The 22,932-nt window shown below is 45.4% G+C and overlaps 1 protein-coding gene across 1 annotated transcript; it reads right to left on the minus strand.

Annotated features, from left to right (window-relative positions):
• Positions 1–2,632: 2,632 nt before the first annotated feature.
• Positions 2,633–22,156, minus strand: LOC144326313 (uncharacterized). Its single transcript, XM_077922862.1, has 2 exons — positions 17,947–22,156; positions 2,633–2,821 (listed from the first exon to the last, which is right to left on the minus strand). Exons 1-2 carry the CDS (start codon positions 19,267–19,269, stop codon positions 2,633–2,635), a joined length of 1,512 nt encoding a protein of 503 aa, XP_077778988.1. The 5' UTR covers positions 19,270–22,156.
• Positions 22,157–22,932: the final 776 nt, after the last annotated feature.

Here is a 22,932-nt window from a genome sequence, read left to right on the forward strand (position 1 = left end):
CCCCTTACTGTTGCTGAGGCTGCAGTGTGCCTCTGGATCCTCTGGGGACACTCTTTGGCCATGTGCTGTGCACTGTCGCAGATATAGCACTTCCTGTTCCCTCTAGGAGCCTTCGCCTTGACTGCTCCTGGTGTTTGGGCTCTGGTCTCTGTCTGAGCCCTAGCACCACCTATCTCCATCGGCTCTTCTCCCCTCCCCAGTGGAGGCGTGGATTGCGCGCGCCCCGTCTCTCTGGGTAGGAAGGGAGTTGTTCTGGCTGGTGTGCGCCCCATACTTCCCTCATTCCTGCTCCAAGGGCGTTCTTCCAGGCGCACGCCTATCGCCAGCGCTCTCTGGACGACTTCTGTGGTGCTGTTAGATCTCTCCCCCCTCGCCAGCTCATCTTTCACTGGCCCATTTAGCCCCTCCCAGAACAGATCCCTGACGACAACGGAGTCCTTCTCCCAGCCCAGCACATTTACTAACGCAAAAAAGCGGGAGCGATATTGTCTCACAGTGGCTTTGCCCTGCTTCAGTCCATGCATTTCCCTCCTGGCCACATCCACATCTACCGTTGATTTAAAACAATCGTCCATAGCCTTGATAAAGGCGTTTGAATCTTGGAGGGCGGGATCATTTTCGCGCCATAAATTGCGCAGCCACGATTTCGCTTCCCCATGCAGATGAGTTATTATGAAGCCTACTTTCTCCTCCTCATCTCTAAAGTCTTTCCGAAGCAAATTGAGCGCGAAAACTATGTCTGCTCTGAAGTTAGGATACTGCTGCAGGTTCCCGTCGAAGTTTGCTACGATGCTGCCACCCCTCTTCCCGAGGCCAACCCCCTCCGGCTTGGGTCCTGGCTGCCCCTCTTTGCCCAAACGTTCCCACCTGGCTTGCAGATCCCGGCAGAGCGCTACTGCTTCTTCCTCCCTCTTTTTGGCTGCTGCTACCTCTGCGTAAAGCGTCGTGACTGCTGCTTGCAGGTCTTTCACTTTGTCTTCGGTAGTCATCTTTGCCGATCTTCGTGAGCTCGCAAAACACCAAGTTTTGCCCCTCGCTGCGCCAACTCACGCTGCAAGGGTTGAATTTGTGAGACGGAGCTTACTGTCAGAGCTGCCCTAGGTCCTAGCTCACAAAGGACCAACGCCAGTTCGTTGTTATATAAAACAGTCTTTATTGAAGCTCAGTTCCGCTTTCACAGCGCAGCTCTACGTCTCAAACTCTAGACCGCCGAAGCTCCGTCTGAATCTCCTCCCCCCAGACACCAGTTTAAGACTCTAGCCTTGCTCCACCTCTTCCTTTGCTCTCTTCTCCTCTGGGCCCGCCTGTCCGCTGGGGTCTCGCCTCTCCTAGACTCTTCTGACGCTGAGTCTCCTGAGTCCTCCCCCTCCCTCCGGCGGGCTTTAGGACCTGGTTCCCAATCGGGGTTTCCTGCTGTGCCGCGCGCCTGTACATTCGAACTTGGCGCGCGCGCCCAGCCGGCCACCTTCCTCCTGACTGTTACACTGCTCCTGTCACTGCTTCCCCCTTCGGGGAGGCTAGCTGCACCTGACTCTCCCTCCGTTCCCTCACTCTGCGATGGAGGTGTGGCCACCCCTGACTCATCTTCTCTCCCTGCTGGAGGAGAAGCTGGCCCTGATACATGTGACTCTTCCCCCTCACTACGCTCTGGTGGAGGAGCTGGTCCTGCTCTCCCGCCTCTGCTTTGGGAGTCCCCGCTGGCCCCTTGCTTCTGGTGTGTCCCCCCTGGGACCCCCCTTGCCCTGGCCATCGGCACCCCCCTCTGGGACTCTTCTGATTCGCTGGAGAGACTCATGGAATCTCTCGGGCCACTTTCATACTCCCCTACGCTGCCCTCAGATTCCTCCCCTTCGCTCTCCATTTCCTCTGTCCCCTGTGCCTCTGCTCCTGAGCCCCTGACAATATGAAATTTCAATTGCTTATTTTCATATAACTTCTTTCTCAGACCTCCTCACACCTCCCCTTCTTGTATTCCAATTTAATTGTTAATCCAGCAAATCCTTATTATTTATTTCTCAACCTTCGCTTAATAAATTTTACATAGTGTAATTTTACCTTTCCTCTTTCTTCCATTTCCTTGAATTATTTTTCAACTCTTATTTACATTTTAATTTGACCATTCTAAAGACCAATTTTAACTTGTCTAAACTTAAACATCAATACTTATACATCATTTCTTATTCTTAAGCCTATTTCTTAAAGTCGACCAATATTTCCCTTCCACGGCTTTCCCAACTTCCATGTAAATAACAAACACATTAAAACAAAATAATTTATAATTGTATACCCCTTGGATTATCAGACTCCACCCCCCCTTTCCCGGTTTTGGTCCCAACAAGTGTTCATTATATACTGTTTAGCCTGGAGATCTCACGTCCGAGGCTCTCAAGTCACCCTCAGTTCCTCTCTGTCGACCTCTTTGACAGTCCTTGATGTTGAGCCCCAAGGCTCGGAGGGGCTCCAACCCCACAGGATCCATGTTTTTTTCCAACTGACCCTCCATAGGTCAGATTTGTAATCCTTAGGTCTTCAGTTTCCATCTCAGGCCAGGCTTTCCACCTCAAATTTTTATTCTCCTGTTTTGCCTTCATGCCAGACCCCAAATTATAGCTCTCCATTAACATCTGTAAGGTTAGAACTCCTCCTTCCTTTTCTTCAAAAGCAACATGTGGTTCTCCATATTCTCATGGCTCTCGAATTTCTCTGATTGTTCAGTTGTGTAAATTTCTTGCTTCCGCTCCTTATCAGTCTCAACAATGTTATTTACTGCCAAGACCAAAGTGTTCACACTTGTAGTCAAAACATCGGTCTGGTCTTGTAACTGTCCCAGGAGAATAAGTATTCTATTGAGTTCAGTCTGGTTTTTACTTCCTTCAGCCATTCTTGTAATGTCCCTACCCCCCACAAGGGGGATTTTGATGCTTTACTGTCTTTCGATTTCAACCCAGTAAACAAATTAGTTTGTATCAGTTCTCTCTTATTTTCAAAAAATTGCAACAAATATAACCAGCAGAAGCGATAAAGACAAAGTTCCCCTTTTTCCTTTCCTTTTGACAGCTAGTTTGACAGCTGTCAAACTCTTCAGTACTTCATCAACAGGCTCTCTCGCGGGACGCCCCCGGGTTTGGGGGGGTGAAACTTTAACTCCCAAAGTTACTTTTATCCTCCGGTAAAATTCTTGTAGTGTCAAACCGTGAAGGTTAAAAGCTTTTTTTTTTTTTTAAGATTATCTCGACCTTAAATGGCAGGCTCTTTGCTTTAAAGTATCTACAAAGAGGGGGGGGCGGACTTCCTTTTTAGCCCTCCCCGCTCGTTCCTAATTCAGCAAAATTTTCTTTAAATTCCGAATTCCGTATTTACTCACGGGTTCTTATTTTTAGGTCCAAATGTTCCAAGGAAAAAGTCAGCGCTTCTCCGACAATGGCATGCGGCTTCGCTCCGCAGAAATAGCAGTCTACTCACAGCACCACGCCGTACCCCGTCCCCGTTCCGGAGCCTTTAAAAAGGCTCCTTCGCGGTTTGGGGGGGCGCAAATGGTGCCCGCCGAGTCACCACGCTCACAGGCATCTGCGCCTGTGATTTTTAAGGGTCCCCGCGTCGCCGCCGCGGACAAGACCCGATCCTGCGGAGCCGATTCCCTCCGGAGCTCGGAGGGAATCCGCCATTAGTCGATGGCGCTAACCCGGAAGTCCCTGCCTCCCGCAGTTTAGTCAAACTCATGCTGGTAGCTTCGAGAACACTATCCAACCATCTCGTCCTCTGTCGTCCCCTTCTCCTTGTGCCCTCCATCTTTCCCAGCATCAGGGTCTTTTCCAGGGAGTCTTCTCTTCTCATGAGGTGGCCAAAGTATTGGAGTCTCAGCTTCAGGATCTGTCCTTCCAGTGAGCACTCAGGGCTGATTTCCTTCAGATTGGATAGGTTTGATCTTCTTGCAGTCCGTGGGACTCTCAAGAGTCTCCTCCACCACCATAATTCAAAAGCATCAATTCTTGAACAAATTTTGATCTTCTATTTTAATTTCTGTTCCTATTAAGATGCGCAAAAGTCTGGAAAGTCTTTTGTAAAGGATTAAATCTCCATCGGCTAAAATTACTAAACCCAAAAGAAAATTACTAAACACAAAAGATTACTAAACACTAAAATTACTAAACACAAAAGAAAATGATACATTATGATGAAGTGTTTGCCCCAACAGCAAAGGCTGAAACAGTAAAATCAGTTTTAGCAATGGCAAGTCTGAGGGGGTTAAAAGTTAATCATTTTGATGTTGCCTCAGCATATTTAAATGCTCCTATTGACGCCGAGGTACGCGGGTGGCGCTGTGGGTTAAAGCCTCAGCGCCTAGGACTTGCCGATCGAAAGGTCGGCGGTTCGAATCCCCGCGGCGGGGTGCGCTCCCGTTGCTCGGTCCCAGCGCCTGCCAACCTAGCAGTTCGAAAGCACCCCCGGGTGCAAGTAGATAAATAGGGACCGCTTACTAGCGGGAAGGTAAACGGTGTTCCGTGTGTGCTGCGCTGGCTCACCAGATGCAGCTTTGTCACGCTGGCCACGTGACCCGGAAGTGTCTCCGGACAGCGCTGGCCCCCGGCCTATAGAGTGAGATGGGCGCACAACCCTAGAGTCTGTCAAGACTGGCCCGTATGGGCAGGGGTACCTTTACCTTTACCTATTGACGCCGAGGTGTATTTACAGTAAATACCAGGTTATGAGCTGGGGAAAAAATTGTTCATGTATGCTACAGCTGCAGCAAGGACCCTTCTGGCCTAAAGATGGAAAGTACAAGATATACCAACTATACAGGAGTGGCAGGCGAAGTTGACAGAATATGCAGAACTTGCCAAACTGTCAGGGAGGATCCGGGACCAGGGAGATCAAAGATACCAAAATAACTGGAGTAAATTTATTGAATATTTAAAGAAGAATTGTAAAGAGGTCAAGACACTAGCAGGATTGACATAATACCTCCAATGTATAATAGTACTAATTTGAGAATGATGTGTGTGATGGAAAGAGGATAAATATACCAGTTGTGGGGAGGGAGGGGGGTGGTGACTCGGCAGAGTCAAAGGGAATGTATGGTGCTGTCAGGGGCTCAGGGACTGAGCCACAGGAGAAGGAGGAGATGGAGAGCGAAGGGGAACAATCGGAGGGGAGCGCAGGAGGGTGTGACAGTGACCAGGGAGATTCCCTGAGTCTCTCCAGCGAATCAGAAGATTCCCAGAAGGAGGCCCCCAGGGTCAGGGCAAGGGGGGCCAGGGGGGAGTCGCCAAGCGGCAGCTGGAAATCAGGGGTAGCTTCCCCACCAGAGCGCAGCGGGGGGGGGGGAGAATCCCACAGATTAGAACAAAAGCCTCCTCCTGCAGGAGGAGGGAGTGAGGCAGGACTGACCACGCCTCCGTCAGAGAGTGGAGGGGCGGAGGAGAGAGCAGGGCCGTCCAGCCTCCCGGAAGGAGAAAGCAGTGAAGGGAGCAGTGTAGCCGTTAGGAGGAAAGTGGGCGGCTGCGCGCGCGCGCCAAGTTCAAATGTAGAGGGCCGAGGGACAGCAGAAAATCCGGATTGGGAGCCAGGTCCCAAAGCCAGAGACAGGGGGAGGAGTCAGAAGAATCCGCCTCCGAAGAGTCCAGGAGGGTTGGGATCCCAGAGGGCAGGAGGACCCGGAGGCGTAAGGAGCAGAGGGAGGAAAGGAAGAGGTGGAGCAAAGCTCAGGTATTGAACTGGTGTAAAGGAGGGGCGGATTCAGACGGGACTTCGCCGGTCTAAGGACTCAGACGTAGCGCTGCGCGCCACGGATGTCAAACCAACAATGAACCACAATAAAGACTTTTGTTTATAAAGAGCAACTGGCGTTGGTCCTTTGTGAGCTGGGACCTGAGGCAGCCGCTGACAGGTGCTATTACAATTTGTTGGAAAAGAATATGTAAGGAAAACAATAAAAATTCACTTGGAAAAAAACAAAAGCATCAATTCTTCAGCGATCAGCCTTCTTTATGGTCCAGCTTTCACTTCCATACATCACTACTGGGAAAACCATAGCTTTTACTATACGGACCTTTGTTGGCAAGGTGATGTCTCTGCTTTTTAAGACGCTGTCTAGGTTTGCCATCGCCTTCCTCCCAAGGAGCAGGCGTCTTTTAATTTTGTGGCTGCTGTCACCATCTGCAGTGATCATGGAGCCCAAGAAAATAAAATCTCTCACTGCCTCCATTTCTTCCCCTTCTATTTGCCAGGAGGTGATGGGACCAGTGGCCATGATCTTCATTTTTTTGATGTTGAGCTTCAGACCATATTTTGCGCTCTCCTCTTTCACCCTCAATAAAAGGTTCTTTAATTCCTCCTCACTTTCTGCCATCAAGGTTGTGTCATTTGCATATCTGAGGTTGTTGATATTTCTTCCAGCAATCTTAATTCCGGCTAGGGATTCATCCAGCCCAGCCTTTCGCATGATGAATTCTGCATATAAGTTAAATAAGCAGGGAGACAATATACAGCCTTGTCGTACTCCTTTCCCAATTTTGAACCAATCAGTTGTTCCATATCCAGTTCTAACTGTAGCTTCTTGTCCCACATAGGGATTTCTCAGGAGACAGATGAGTTGATCAGGCACTCCCATTTCTTTAAGAACTTGCCATAGTTTGCTGTGGTAGACACAGTCAAAGGCTTTTGCATAGTCAATGAAGCAGAAGTAGATGTCTTTCTGGAACTCTCTAGCTTTCTCCATAATCCAGTGCATGTTTGCAATTTGGTCTCTGGTTCTTCTGCCTCTTCTAAATCCAGCTTGCACTTCTGGGAGTTCTCGGTCCACATACTGATTGAGCCTTCCTTGTAGAATTTTTAGCATAACCTTGCTAGCGTGTGAAATGAGTGCAATTGTACGGTAGTTGGAGCATTCTTTGGCACTGCCCTTCTTTGGGATTGGGATGTAGACTGATATTCTCCAATCTTCTGGCCACTGCTGAGTTTTCCAAATTTGCTGGCATATTGAGTGTAACACCTTAACAGCATCATCTTTTAAAATTTTAAATAGTTCAGCTGGGATACCATCACTTCCACTAGCCTTGTTATTTACAGTGCTTTCTAAGGCCCGTTTGACTTCACTCTCCAGGATGTCTGGCTCAAGGTCAGCAACCACACTACCTGGGGTGTACGAGCCATCCATATCTTTCTGGTATAATTCCTCTGTGTATTCTTGCCACCTCTTCTTTTTTTTTTTTATAATATTTTTTATTGCGTTTCTTTTCATAGTTTTGTACATTTCAAATTATACAGAAAAGACCAAATGCAAGAAACATTTTTTTGGTTTGTTTTTTTTAACATTGGACTTCCTCACACCTTCCAAAGCTGCGTTCTTTGTAATAACATTATCAGCAATTTGTTACCTTATTTCAAACCTTGTTACAACTTTCAATTATTATGTCTCCACATTCAATATGTTGTATCTCACTTTTGATACCATTAAAATAAACATAATATATTTGGTTCACTTGTCTTCTTTTCTCATTTGTAACTTATTTTACCATTTGCTTAATCATATTTGCTAAAGCATAACATTTTCAATAACATGCACTATCTTAAGATTCATACAACTTATAATATTTTTGCAGATAGTCTTTAAATTTTTTCCAATCGCCCTCAACTAATTCTTCATCCAAATCTCGGATTCTGCCGGTCATTTCAGCTAATTCCATGTAGTCCATCAACTGCGTCTGCCATTCCTCCAACGTGGGTAAATCTTGTGTCTTCCAGTTCTTTGCGATGAGAATTCTTGCTGCTGTGGTAGCATACATAAACAACGTTCTATCTTTCTTTGACACTTTCTGGTCCACCATGCCCAGCAGGAAGGCCTCTGGTTTCTTAGGGAAGGTATACCTAAATACCTTTTTCAGTTCATTGTAAATCATTTCCCAGAAGGCCTTCACTTTTGGGCAGGTCCACCAGAGATGAAAAAATGTCCCTTCTGCCTCCTTACATTTCCAACATTTATTATCAGACAGATGATATATCTTAGCTAGCTTGACTGGGGTCATGTACCACCGGTATATCATTTTCATAATATTTTCTTTCAGGGCACTACATGCCGTGAATTTTATTCTGGTGTTCCATAACCTTTCCCAGTCTTCAAACATAATGTTATGCCCCACATCCTGTGCCCATTTTATCATGGCAGATTTAACTGTCTCATCCTGTGTGTTCCACTTAAGCAGCAAGTTATACATTCTCGATAGTATCTTAGTTTTTGGTTCTAATAGTTCTGTTTCCAATTTCGATTTTTCCACCTGGAAACCAACTTTTTTATCCATCTTAAAAACCTCTTGAATTTGAGCATAATGTAGCCAGTCTCGCACCTTATTTTTTAGTTTGTCTTGGCTCTGCAGCTTCCAATTGTCTCCAATTTTTTCAATTATTTCCCAATATTTCGGCCATTTGGCCTCCATATTGGGCCTTTTTCGAGCCTTGGCCTCCATCGGTGATAACCACCTCGGGGTTTTACTCTCTAGTAAGTCTTTGTATTTCATCCAGACTGCAAAAATTGCTTTTCTCACAATATGGTTTTTGAACAATTTATGAGCTTTAACCTTGTCATACCATAAGTATGCATGCCAACCAAAAGCATTGTCAAAGCCTTCCAGATCTAGGACATCCGTGTTTTCTAACAAAAACCAATCTTTCAACCAGCAGAAGGCTGCAGATTCGTAATATAACCTCAAGTCCGGCAGGGCAAACCCCCCTCTTTCTTTTGAGTCAGTTAGTATTTTAAACTTTATTCGGGGCTTTTTGCCCTGCCAGACAAACTTAGATATATCCTTCTGCCATTTTCCGAAGCATTCCACTCTGTCCACGATCTGTAGGGTTTGGAATAAAAATAACATTTTCGGCAATACATTCATTTTTATAGCTGCAATTCTTCCCAACAAGGAAAGTTTCAATCTTGACCAAATCTCTAAGTCCCTTTTAATTTCCAACCAACATTTTTCATAATTGTCTTTAAATAAATTCAAGTTTTTGGAAGACAAATAAATCCCTAGGTATTTCACCTTTTTAACCACACTTAATTCTGTTTCTCTTTGGAACCCCTCTGTTTCTGTAGATGTCAAATTTTTGGTCAAAACCTTAGTTTTTTGTTTGTTCAACTTAAATCCCGCAACCCGACCAAACTCTGCTATAAGTTCTAACACTCTTTTTGTACTGGGTTCTGGCTCCTGTAGTGTCAAAACTAAGTCATCTGCAAAAGCTTTCAATTTGTATTGTTTCGCTCCGACCTCTATCCCTTGTACCAACCGGTCCTCCCTAATCATGTTCAGCAACACCTCCAGGACTGATATAAATAAAAGAGGGGATAGAGGGCACCCTTGTCGTGTTCCTTTTTCAATTTTAAATTCTTCTGTCACCACATTATTAACTATCAGTTTAGCTTTTTGCTCTGAGTAAATTGCCTCTATTCCATTCTCAAACCCCCGTCCCACTCCCATCCCTTCCAAAAATTTTTTCATAAACATCCAAGAAATGTTGTCAAAGGCCTTCTCCGCATCAATAAAAATTAACACTGCTCTTGTATTAAGGTTAGTTTGCAAGAGTTCCAAAATGTCAATAATGTTTCTAGTGTTTTCATATAAATGTCTGCCAGGGAGAAAGCCTGCTTGGTCCTTGTGTATTACTTCATTTAGGACCTTTTTAAGTCTACTTGACAAAATGTCTGCAAATATTTTGTAATCCACATTCAGGAGTGAGATGGGACGGTAGTTCTTAAGCTGGGTCTTTTCAGATTCAGTCTTAGGAATCAATGTGATGAAAGCTTCCTTCCACGTTTCTGGTGCCCTCTTCCCATCCATAATCTGATTGCATACCTCCAATAAAGGTTGTATCAAGTAGTCCTTCAGAGTCTTATAATATTTGGAGGTAAGCCCATCCGGGCCTGGAGATTTGCCTAGCTGCATACTTTGAATGGCACCTTCAATTTCCTGCGAAGTTATTTTAGAGTTCAAGATTGATCTTTTGTCTTGAGTTATTTTTGGTAGTCCATTTGTCTTTAGAAATTGGTCTATCTCAAATTCTTTCTGAGGCCCCTGTGCATAAAGTTCTTTGAAATATCTGTGGAAACACTTCATAATTTCTTCTGGTTTCTGTACCGTTCTCCCTTCAATCTCTAGATTTGTGACTGTATTTAACTTTTGTCTTCTTTTCAGCTGCCAAGCTAGCAGCTTTCCACATTTATTTGCTGATTCAAATGATCTTTGTTTCATCTGTTTAATTTTCCATTCGATTTCTTGATTTATCAATTTAGAATATTGTGCTTGATGGAATTTGATTTCTCTCAGCACTTCCTTTGACTTTGGGTTGGTTCTCAATTTTTTCTCTCCCTGATGAATCTTCTCCATTATTTTGTCTTTCTTTCCATTCCAGAGCTTTTTCTTGATTGAGTTTTGTTGTATGAGAAACCCTCTCATGACCGCTTTGCTAGTGTCCCAGATCGTTCTTTTTTCTACTGTAGTGTTCAAATTTATCTCAAAGTAGTCCTTTAACGTTTTTTGGGCCTTTTTCACGATCTCTTGGTCTCTTAAAAGGGTGTCATTCATCCTCCATCTGAAGGAACCGGTTTGAGTAAGTCTGAATTCTAATTTCAAGGCGTTGTGGTCGGAGCATGTTTTTGGGCAGATTTCCACCTTTCTGGTCTTGGGTGCCAGCCCTCTAGACGTCCAAATTTGGTCGATCCGTGTCCAGGACAGGTGGGCCTCAGAGAAGAAAGTTCCTTCTTTACCTAGGGGGTTCTTTGTCCTCCATATGTCAATCAAATCCAAGTTGTCAATCAGTTCAAAAAAGGTTTTCGGCAGTCTGCCATCAGATGTTAAGTTTTGATTTTGGGACTTGTCCATATGTGTAGACACCACTCCATTCATGTCTCCCATCATTATGATGTTGTTGTAGTCCATATAATCCAGCATAGTCTCATGCAGCTTCTTGAAAAATTCTGATTTCCCGTCGTTTGGCGCATATATTCCTAATATCAAAATTTTTTCTCCTTGTGTCTGAATTTCAATCGCCAGAATTCTTCCTTGTTCATCTTTGAATACAAATTTTGGTGCCAGGCTCTCCTTGGCGTATATCACCACGCCTCTTTTCTTGACCTTGTCTGATGAGATAAATTCTTGGCCTACTCTTTTGTTGACTAGAACCTTCCTGTGGAGCCTGGTCACGTGAGTTTCTTGTAAGCAAATAATGTCCAATTGTTCTTTCTTCAGTATATGAAATATTTTCCTTCTTTTTTCCGGGGAATTTCCACCGTTTATATTCCAACTGAGTAGCTGCAGAGACATCCTGTACTATTTTTTTTTGCACCTAGAGCGGTGTATCTTCTTTATCCTCTAATCCCGAGGGTGTAGGGCCTGGTCCGCCTCCAGGCGGAATCCCAGATTGTGGTAGAGGCCAATGTGTTGCTGCTTCTTTTTGGAGATCTTCTCCGTGGTCGTGCAGGAACTTTTGTAGGTCCTCTGGTGTTCTTATTTTTACCTTCTTCAGCTTATAAGTAAATGATAATCCTTGTGGAAACTCCCACCTGTAGCGAATTGTATTAAGTCTCAACAATCTTGCCAGCTCTGAGTAGGTGGCTCTCAAATCCAATAACTGTTTTGGTATATCTCTGTAGATTTCGACCCTTCTGTCCTGTATCTCAAGAGACTTTGCAAAATGTAGGCCTAATATTTTATCTCTCTCTTCCCTTGATCTCAAAATTATCAAGCAATCTCTGGATCTGTCCTTCCTTACCAATCTTCCCTCTTCTTGATGTCTTCTGCTTCTGTTAGGTCCTTACCACTTCTGTCCATTATTATGGTAATCTTTGTACGAAATGTTCCTTTCATATCTCCAATTTTCTTGAACAGATCTCTGGTTCTTCCCATTCTGTTGTTTTCCTCTATTTCTTTGCATTGCTCGTTTAAGAAGGCCTTCTTGTCTCTCCTTGCTATTTTTTGGAAATCTGCATTCAATTTCCTGTATCTTTCACTATCTCCCTCACATTTTGCTTGCCTTCTCTCTCCCGCTATTTGTAAGGCCTCATTGGACAGCCACTTTGCTTTCTTGCATTTCTTTTTCATTGGGATGGTTTTAGTTGCTGCCTCCTGTATAATGTTGCGAGCCTCCATCCATAGTTCTTCAGGCACTCTGTCCACCAAATCTAAATCCTTAAACCTGTTCCTCACTTCCACTGTGTATTCATAAGGGATTTGTTTTAGATTGTATCTTACCGGCCCAGTGGTTTTTCCTACTTTCTTCAGTTTAAGCTTGAATTTTGCTATAAGAAGCTGATGATCTGAGCCACAGTCAGCTCCAGGTCTTGTTTTTGCTGACTGTATAGAGCTTCTCCATCTTTGGCTGCAGAGAATATAATCAATCTGATTTCGATGCTGCCCATCTGGTGATGTCCATGTGTAGAGTCGTCTCCTGTGTTGTTGGAAAAGCGTGTTTGTGATGACCAGCTTGCTCTCTTGACAGAACTCTATTAGCCTTTGCCCTGCTTCACTTTGATCTCCAAGGCCAAACTTGCCAGTTGTTGCTTTTATCTCTTGATTCCCTACTTTAGCATTCCAGTCCCCTATAATAAGAAGAACATCCTTCTTTGGTGTCACTTCTATAAGGTGTTGTAAGTCTTCATAGAATTGGTCAATTTCAGTTTCTTCAGCACCAGTGGTTGGTGCATAAACTTGGATTACTGTGATGTTAAAAGGTCTGCCTTGGATTCGTATCGAGATCATTCTATCATTTTTGAGATTGCATCCCAGTACAGCTTTCGCCACTCTTTTGTTGACTATGAGGGCCACTCCATTTCTTTTACGGGTTTCTTGCCCACAGTAGTAGATATGATAGTCATCCAAACTGAATTCACCCATTCCTGTCCATTTTAGTTCACTGATGCTCAGGATGTCAATATTTATTCTTGCCATCTCATTTTTGACCACATCCAACTTACCCAGGTTCATGGTTCTTACATTCCAGGTTCCTATGCAATATTTTTCTTTACAGCATTGGACTTTCCTTTCGCTTCCAGGCATATCCGCAACTGAGCGTCCTTTCCGCTTTGGCCCAGCCGCTTCATCAGCTCTGGATCTACTTGTACTTGTCCTCCGCTCTTCCCCAGTAGCATGTTGGACGCCTTCCGACCTGAGGGGCTCATCTTCCAGCGTCATAACTTTCATATGCCTGTTGTCTTTGTCCATGGAGTTTTCTTGGCAAGGATACTGGAGTGGCTTGCCGGTTCCTCCTCCAGGTGGATCACGTTTGGTCAAAACTCTCCACTATGACCTGTTCATCTTGTGTGCCCTGCTCGGCGTAGTTCATAGCTTCTCTGAGTTCAAGAACAGCGCTTGTTTAGCATAAAATAAAGACACAGAGAGCCAGCAATATTTCCATGGACGGAGGGCAGCTCATTCAGACTTCTTCTCCTCTCCGGTCACTTTTTATTATCCTTTGTTCTCCCCAGCCGCATGGCTGCATTCCAATGTCTCACGTTACCTCATCCGGTCATGGCTTTCCCCCCACTCTCGCCCCATTGGTCAATCACTGCTCAGAGGAAATACAACTCCTTTTAAGGTCAATACATTCTAATACATTGTAAGGCACGGACATGCTGGTCACCGAGGTCAGCAAGGCACCAGGTGGCGCTACAAGCCTTTGCCATGACTTCCTGGCTCCCACATGCCCTCTTTCTTTATATTTTAATCAGAATCATATATATCAGTACCAATACGGTTATATCGAGAGCGATAGGCGACTCTTGTGAGACCGGAAGCGGGCCGCGGACTGGAGAACCATGCAGTACACATAGAAATTAAAGAAGGAAGACATTGTATACAGCAACACAAAATAATGCAAATAACTACTATAACGATCACTATAATCAATAAATGTCGAAGCCAACTTCCATCCAGAAGCCAAGAATATAACCATGCCCTGTTGGAATTCTGCCTGGGTCAGAGGGATGTGCCACAGCGTAGGCACCGGCAGATATTCCTGTCGACCTCCCCGCGTCTCCACTCTGCTGATAAGCAGGCGAGGTCCCGGCGATTCTTCTCAGATGTGTGAGAGGAACACACCGTTCTTCCTCTCTCCCCTTTGGTGTCCCCCAGGGAGGGGAAAGAAGCAGACAGAAAACTATTTACATCCTTTATTTCTGCCTCTCATATCAGTACAGAGAATCATGTCTGCACTCGACAACAGCAAGAAGAAACTCCACCCATGTACTTCCAGTACGGGTCATATGACACACACACTGAGCTAACATCCGGTGCTCAGTACAGAATGGACTGCCCCTTTGTTCCCATGGCAACAGTCACAAACATCCTGTCTGGCTTTCCAGCCACAAGCAGCTGACTGAGCTGCTGGAGCCTTTGCTTGCTGCAGCATTGGTGCTTTATGGTAACATACTCCCCCTAAAGTATCAATGCGTGCTGCGAGCAAAGCGTCATCCAGAGAAGAAAACAAACAGTTGTTATACTTATAACATTCCCCTGTTGTTTCAGTTCCACCCTTGGAACTACCCGCCACTGGTTTAACCAATGTACCTCTCTGGTTGTGTGACTTCGCATTACCTTGGTTAACAACTCTCTGTTGTGCCTTTGTCTCTGACTTAGACACAGCTTCAATCTGTCCTTGGTCCTTTACAACAGCAACATATGCTAGGTTAGCAAACTCCTTTGAATACCTCTTGGGTGGTACACCCTTCGTTGCTCTCTCAGACCTACGTAAGAGTTGCAGCTCTTCTCTGCTTTCTGGTTCAGCCTTTGAACTCTCTGGAGAACCAGTACTAAGCTTAATCAGTGGTTCATCCTCCTCTTCTGAGGGTCTAGTCATTATTTGAGATTTCCTCTCAATGACTGTGACAACTGAGCTGTCTGAGCTATCGCTGTCATCATCATCAGTACTACTGAACTCAATAAGATCAAACTCATCATCATCATCAACATCATTGTCCTCTGTGGGAAAAGCGTGAACAATCACTCTCTCCTGTTCAGGAGCACTCTCTAGAAATTTTGTGAGAATCACCTGACCAGATTCAGACAAAATTACTCTGTAGAGACCTTTTTCATAACCTACGAAGATGTCTCTGGCATTCTTTACCCCACTTGGAGCTTCTGTTCTCACATGAGACCCAAAAACCTTAAAATAGGCAACAGAAGGTTTTCTATTGAACAGCTTCTCAAAAGGAGAACATCCCAACTCTGTTGAGACTTTTCTCAACCACACGTGAAGATAGGACGCTAGCGACTCGGCCCAATATTCACGTGGTAAATGTGAACTTAGCAATTGTGCATGCATCCCCTTTTTGCAATTCTTTGTTCACCCTAACACAGACACATTTCTTCCATGCTTCTTCGGAACTAGCAAGTTTGTGTCTTATCCCTTTCCCCTGCAGGAACCTCTGGAAATCCTGTAAAAGAAAAACTGGCTTGTCATCTGTGAAAAGACAATCAATGTTAGCATCATGCATACTTTTAACCTTGTCACAAAACTCTTTAAACCTTTCTAAGGTTTCTTTTGGTTTCTCCATCAAGTAAACCCAAGAATAATTAGTGAAACAATCAACACACACAAGGTAATATTTTGCGCCGCCCCTAGATGGTTCTAGAGGACCAATCACATCAGCATACACCCGCTGAAAAGCTCTGTCGACCTTCTTGGCCACCTTCTTGGTGTCCTTGTTGGTCAGATCTGCAAGAGAAATTTCGTTAGAGTCAGAAGTATTACATTTCATGTAATCACTTTGATCAAAAGTCAACAAATACAGTCCATCTTTCTCTTTGGCAGTAAGAAACAGTTCTCCATCTTTGTAGATCTTGCATCTTTTAGCATCATAGTACAGTTTTAGCCCTTTCTTTGCAATCTGCGAAGCACTCAGCAGACTAAATCTCAGTTCTGGAACCAGGTAAACATCGCTTATAGTTAAGTTCAGACTCTCAAGATACACAGTCCCAATTCCGGTCGCTTCCAACTCTTGACCGTTGGCTTGTTTCACAGTGAAGCTTTGCTTCTTTAACGTCGAAAACAGTTCTCTGTGTGGGCAGAGATGCTTCGTGGCGCCGGTGTCGATTATGAACGCGTTCCCAACATCTGGCGTGGTTCCTTTCGCCATCATAGCCTTTGCAGGTTTCACCTGGCACTTGGTACGGCTTTTGCTTGACGCCTCAGGCTTCGTAGAGCTGTTCTTGGCTCCTTTTGACTGTCGCGGCTTCCTACAGTTCCGCTGTAGATGCCCAGTCTGTCTACAATTGTAGCATCGGACAGCGCTCAATGCTACAGCATGCTCTCCAGTAGCATCAGCAGTGGGAAGATTTGAACTCTGTTCTTGCCTTCCTCTGTCCTTCACTTCCAGTGCAGCAAGTCTGTCGTGTTCATTCAGGACCACCGCACACACTCTCTCCGCGGTCAGGTCTTGAGCCGGTAGGGAACCAAGCTGACTGGCAACAACCTTGTAAGTCCGGTTCAGGCTGTTTATCATCATGAAGCAAAACACTTCCTCCTGTAGACGGAAATTGCGTTCCACCATCTGTTGACGCAGAAACTTCATTTCTGTCAGGTGCGCTTGAACATCTCCATCAGGCGCTAATCTCAGATTGGTCAACTTCTCAAAATACAGCAACGCTGAAGAACCTGCATCTCTCTGATGTGTTGTACGCAGCGTATCCCAAACCTCTTTCGCATTTTCTAAATGCTGAATATGCACAAGCTGCGAGTCTGACACACACAGAATTATAGCCGTTCTGGCCTTCACATTCTGTGACTCCCAAGCACGCGTTGGTGCTGCAGGGATGGGGTTTTCAATCACTTCAAACAGTCTCTGATTCTGCAGCAGGGCCTTCATCTTTATAGACCAAGATGCATAATTGTCATTGGTCAGGAGGGGTGGAGAAGGCAAGCCTCCCCCCTTCTTAGCATCCATTTTGAGTCCTTGCATTAACTCTCAAACACAAGCCTCTAAAATCCAATAGCTGGCTTGTTTACACTCTTGACACCTGGCAACTCTGACACTGGCTGCGTTGGAAAGTCCCTTCCACCAGTTCGTGAGGGCCTAGTCATAACAAAACTTTGTTTTCGCCTCTCTGAGGCATAGACTGACTGTCCAGCCCTCTCGAGTAACTTTCCATTCCTCCTTCACTGAAGGACGTTGCTTAGCAACAGCGCATACCTCTCCTCGGACAGGAAACCACAAGAATGCCTGGAATGCAGGCCTCTTCTAAGTTGGAGCTGCTTTCCCACACACGCTCTCCGTGAAGCAGAGAATGAATCAATCTGCATTCACACTTTTAAGCCCTTAAAATCTCATACCTTGGGCATCGGCTTGGCTGTCAGCTTCTTCTGGTCAGCTTCTGGCTGCAGAGGATTAGCCTCTCCCATCAGGCTTCCATGGAGCAATGTAAACAGTAGCTCTGCTACTCTTGATGCAGACTCCCATGGATCGAAGAAAACAGCAACCGGCATCTGCCACCACTGTTGGAATTCTGCCTGGGTCAGAGGGATGTGCCACAGCGTAGGCACCGGCAGATATTCCTGTCGACCTCCCCGCGTCTCCACTCTGCTGATAAGCAGGCGAGGTCCCGGCGATTCTTCTCAGATGTGTGAGAGGAACACACCGTTCTTCCTCTCTCCCCTTTGGTGTCCCCCAGGGAGGGGAAAGAAGCAGACAGAAAACTATTTACATCCTTTATTTCTGCCTCTCATATCAGTACAGAGAATCATGTCTGCACTCGACAACAGCAAGAAGAAACTCCACCCATGTACTTCCAGTACGGGTCATATGACACACACACTGAGCTAACATCCGGTGCTCAGTACAGAATGGACTGCCCCTTTGTTCCCATGGCAACAGTCACAAACATCCTGTCTGGCTTTCCAGCCACAAGCAGCTGACTGAGCTGCTGGAGCCTTTGCTTGCTGCAGCATTGGTGCTTTATGGTAACATGCCCATGGATCAACGGAAGGCGGAGGAGCAAACGGATTGTGAGCTACCATGGTTTCCATATGATCAATCGTCGCAGATATGCTGACATTATTATCAGGAATAAACATACAACAATGAGAATGAACAAGTGCACAAACTCCTCCTTTTGAGGCTAAAATCACATCTAAAGTATAACGATTCTGTAAAACAACCTGTCTCATTGCAGATACCTCCTGGTTGAGTTCCTTCAAAGCTTTTATGGTATCATTGAATAATCCTTCAGTCCAATTTGCTAGCCGATGGAGGTCCCTATAGTTCATTGCTGCACCCACTGAGGGCAGCAAGGCCCGAGAGACCTGGGTACCGATATATTGATTTATGGGTGAATTAACCTCCTGACGATTTCGTAGTCTAAGAGAAGATGGTAACTTATCAACCTTATACAACAACGGAACCACGAGACCCAATGTACATGTGCCTGTGAGGTTTCGAGGAATAGCTTTGTATGCTTTTTCGCCACAAAGCAACCATAACTCTCTTTGGAGTAAATAGCTGATATTACTACTCTGTTGGGACCAATTAAAGGCTGCAGTAAATAAGGAACTGATATGAAATTGCTCATCTGTGGTATTTGCTAAGCCAGGGATAGAAGAATTCAGACTCCAGTTTGCATGGTAGGTTTCTTTCCTAGTTTTTAACCATGCACTGGTATCGCTTCTATAGCACTGAGATTGGTCACTGTATGTTCCTGTAAGAGAACAAGAGCTATTAAACATGAATTTCAATGTATATTGACAGTTTGGATATATGCCCCATGATTCTTTCCCCTCTTTAATTTGAAAACAAATGGGGGCAGGCTCATGGAGGGTCAATTGTACTGGAGGCCAAAAAGTTTGCTTAGGGGATATAATATTAGTAAATTGAAAAGATCCATTGACAGGCACGCCATGAAGCATTATGCCTGAATGACTGGCAAAGGGCGGCATGTGCATACATAACCAACATTTAGAAGCATGCAATAAGCTGGTAAACTTAATCATATCTTGTACAAAAATATTATCCTTCCATATCTTATGATAATTTTCTCCCCTAAAAGTCTTATTCAACAACGCTGTTCTTATAGTTCGAGAGTGGCTGAGCCTTGGATACTGCCAGCCAGAGTAGGATTCAGGCGACAGCTGCTTGCCAGCCGATAAGGTGAAATATGGTGGTTTCAACTGGTCTGTGTCATCTGCTTCTCTTCCTTGTATAATGGAGCAGGAAAGGATGGCAAGGCAAATGGTTAGGAAGGCACTTCCGCAGTTGAAGGGACTCGCCATGGCCGCACGCATCGAGCTGGAACCCATAAAGGCTTGTCCTCGACGTCCACTGCCGCGTCCCCTCGTCCCCACATGATCAGCGGGACAGGTCCATGCCACGCGGGATCAGGCAAGCGTTGGTACACCACCAAGGGGCGGGGGAGTGCCTCCTCCTTCCTAAAATGCAATTCCGCAGGAGTATGGGTCCTATTATGTGGATATAAAAGATGGTTAAGCACAAAAAGAACTTGGTGAACAGCTGAAGGGATATCCGCTGTTGGTATGCTTCGGCCGCCAAGCTGTTTAAGCAATAGTGTTTTGAACGTCAGGTGTGCTCTTTCCACTATAGCTTGACCTGTGGAGTTAAAGGGTATGCCATGAGTTAATTTCACATTCCACAACATACAAAATTCCGAAAATGTTTTGGAAATATACGCTGGACCATTATCAGTTTTGATACGCGCAGGTTTACCCATGACTGAGAAACAGCGGATAGTGTGCTGAATGACATGCCGAGCTGTTTCCCCCCTCATGGGCGTAGCCCATATGAATCCAGAGTGGGTGTCCACCGTGAGGTGAACCTTGGAGAGTGGAGCCAACACAGGTGTGTGTGTGACATCCATCTGCCAACACACCAATGCAGACGTGCCCCTAGGATTGACAGCATCAAAAGGAATGGCCAGCTGAGATTTAGAACAAGAAGCACATTGGGAAACTATATCCCTTGCTTGGGCTAAGGGAATAGAAAACTGCTTTGCCAATGCTTTCGCAGGAAGGTGAAAGGTGTTATGACATAGTATAGGATCAGAAAAGAGAGAAAAGGCAGAAATGTTCTTCAACGCTGCATCTGCTCTTGCATTGCCCTCTGCTAAATACCCTGGGTGTGATGTGTGGGAGCGAAGATGTGCAACATAATAAGGGAACTCTCTGTGCTGAAGTAAGGCCTGCAGGGCAAGAAACAAGGAAAACAAGTCAGAATCCAAGGAAGGAGTTATATAAGATATTGGTAAAATAGCAAAAAGGCGATATACATACTGAGTATCCACAATAAGATTGAAAGGTTGAGTAGGAAAGGATTGAAAGGCAAGAATCACAGCCGCTAGCTCAGCTCGCTGGGCAGAAGACTGTGGAGGGGTAAATAAACATTTCCATTTTCCTCCCTCCTCCCACGTCACTACCCCCCTACTTCTTGTTCCATCCGTGAAAAGGGTCAGTGCAGAGGGGAGAGGTGTGAGAGACAAGGGGATAGCCAAAACATAGGTGACCTGTGTCAGAAATGCCAAACGGTCATCCTTTGGGGGGTTAAAAATGGTGACACCTATAAAATCAGCCAAAGCAATTTGCACGGCAGCATTTGTGATCAATAAATGCTGCTGTTCAGTCTGTGAAAAGGGCAAATAAATTTATGCAACATCGAAACCGCTCAAAGCCATAGCACGTGAACGTCCTTTAATCACAATGTCTGATGTGGATTCAATTACTGAATAAATGTTCTTTGGAGGGGTATGAGGTAAATGTAACCATTCTATAATGCAGATAGTCTTCTTCTTGTCCGTTTGAGCATATAAAATTCCTGTTGGCAACAATGGTGTAGCAAACACTGCCAGATGCACCTCGTGTGCAGAGGCCTCTGTGATCCTGTCCACGAGAACAGATCGCAGGTGCTGATTAACAGTTTGTAATGCCGTGATCATTGCTGAAGTGACCTGGATTACATCTGCTGGATCCTTGTGTCCTGCGAGCGCTGAAAACAATGGTGATAATGTGCTGGTAGGTAATGCAAGGAAAGAGCGAGCCCAATTCAAATGCCCAAGAAGTTGTTGCAATTGCACAAGCTTCATGTTTGAAGGGATAGTCAGTTGGGGAACAATAGGCAGCGCTGCTTGTGCAGAGACTTTATGTCCCAAGTAGGTGGTGGGCAACGTCAATTGAATTTTTTTCGGCGCTATACAGAGTCCCGCTTCCGCTAATGTGGCAGAAAGTTCTTGAAAAATGCCAGGCGGGAGTTCCTTAGCAGCGATTAAAATGTCATCCATGAAATGATAGCACAAAAGCTCTAGGTGGCGCCTGCGGAAAGGTTTCAATGCTTCACTCACAAAATGTTGACAAAGTGTAGGGGAGTTCCACATGCCTTGAGGCAGGACAACCCACTGATATCGCTGGGTGGGCTGCGAATTGTTATATATTGGCAATGTAAAAGCAAACCGTTCCCTGTCTGCTGGATCCAGTGGGATAGAAAAAAAAACAGTCCTTTAAATCAAGCACCGCCAACTGATATTCTAATGGGAGCATATTTGGATTTGGCATGCCAGGTTGTAAAGTTCCCATTGGCTGTATCTGCTGATTAATTCTCCTCATATCCTGTAAAAGATGCCATCTGCCTGATTTTTTCTTAATAACGAAAATTGGGGAGTTCCAGGGAGATGAGGACGGTTCAATGTGGCCAAGGGTCAATTGTTCAGAAATAAGCTGGGCCGCCGCTGCTAATTTTTCTTTTGGTAGAGGCCATTGTTCTACCCATACTGGGGTAGTGGTGATCCATCGTAACGGCAGTGCAGGGGCGTGGAAGTGCAGGGGCGGCCCTTAGAATAAATTTGACTCCAATTTGGTGCCTGCAATAGCCAAAATATCGCGCCCCCATAAGGAGACTGGAATGTCCATTATTAATGGATAGAGGGTAATCTGCACCCCGCTATCGCTTTGGATGAGTATTGGGTGGAGACTGCGCCGTGCCTGTGATTCACCTCCCACACCAATAACTTGTGAGGCTGGACAGGTGGGCCAACTGGATGGCCAAGCAGATTTTGCCACGACTGTTACATCCGCCCCTGTGTCCAGAACTCCCACAATGCGTCGACCTCCCACTGTCAGAGACACAGAAGGGTGCGAGGCTGTAATGTTCATGGCTGCTGCAATTAGGGGTAGTTGTTCGGATGGGGGGGGGGGAATGATAATCTTCGCCACTGTAGTATTTGACTGTATTCTGCATGGACGATCCGCATATAGCGTGATCTCAGGGAAATTCACATATGGTCCGTGTGTTAGCATCGGTACCACATGAATTCCTGTTGCTTGTGCAGATAAAAAAGGCAATACCAGACAAGTGGCATGATTGTCTAACCCTGCTTCAGTGAGAACATGAGTCTTTAAAGGGCAGAAAGGCAAATGGAATTCCACGTCCTGCGTCAGGCGAAGTCGTGGTGCTGTTTCCCTGGACTCTGGGGGGTCCCCTATTGATTTGTCTGGGCCCGGGGTGGGCCCTGCTGCCAGTTTCCCTGCTGTTGTCCTTGCTGATTTCCGGCAGTGTGCTGACCCTGCTGTTGGTTTTGAGGAAGCGATCTGCATTGATTGGCCCAATGAAAGCCTTTTTTGCAGATTGGACATTTGGTAGAAGGACGCCTAGGCTGTTGCGTGGATCTACATTGCGCCTTAAAGTGTCCTGGTTTGCCACACTGGAAACAAGTTTTATCGATGGCTACAGGCTGGTTTTTATTTAGCGCTGCTGCCAGCAAATGAGCCTTGTGGGTGGCTGTACCGACAGACTGACAAATGCGAAGCATGGCTGCTGTGTCTGTGGCAGGATTGTGTATTATCGGGCGCAACGCAACCTTACAATCCTCATTTGCATTTTCAAAGGCCAATTGTTTGATAATTATTTGTTTGGCTTCAGGATTTTCAATTTGTCTACTCACTGCTGTAATCAGCCTGTCC

The sequence above is a fragment of the Podarcis muralis genome, chromosome W (genome assembly GCF_964188315.1).
Source record: "Podarcis muralis chromosome W, rPodMur119.hap1.1, whole genome shotgun sequence".
NCBI lineage: Eukaryota > Metazoa > Chordata > Lepidosauria > Squamata > Lacertidae > Podarcis > Podarcis muralis.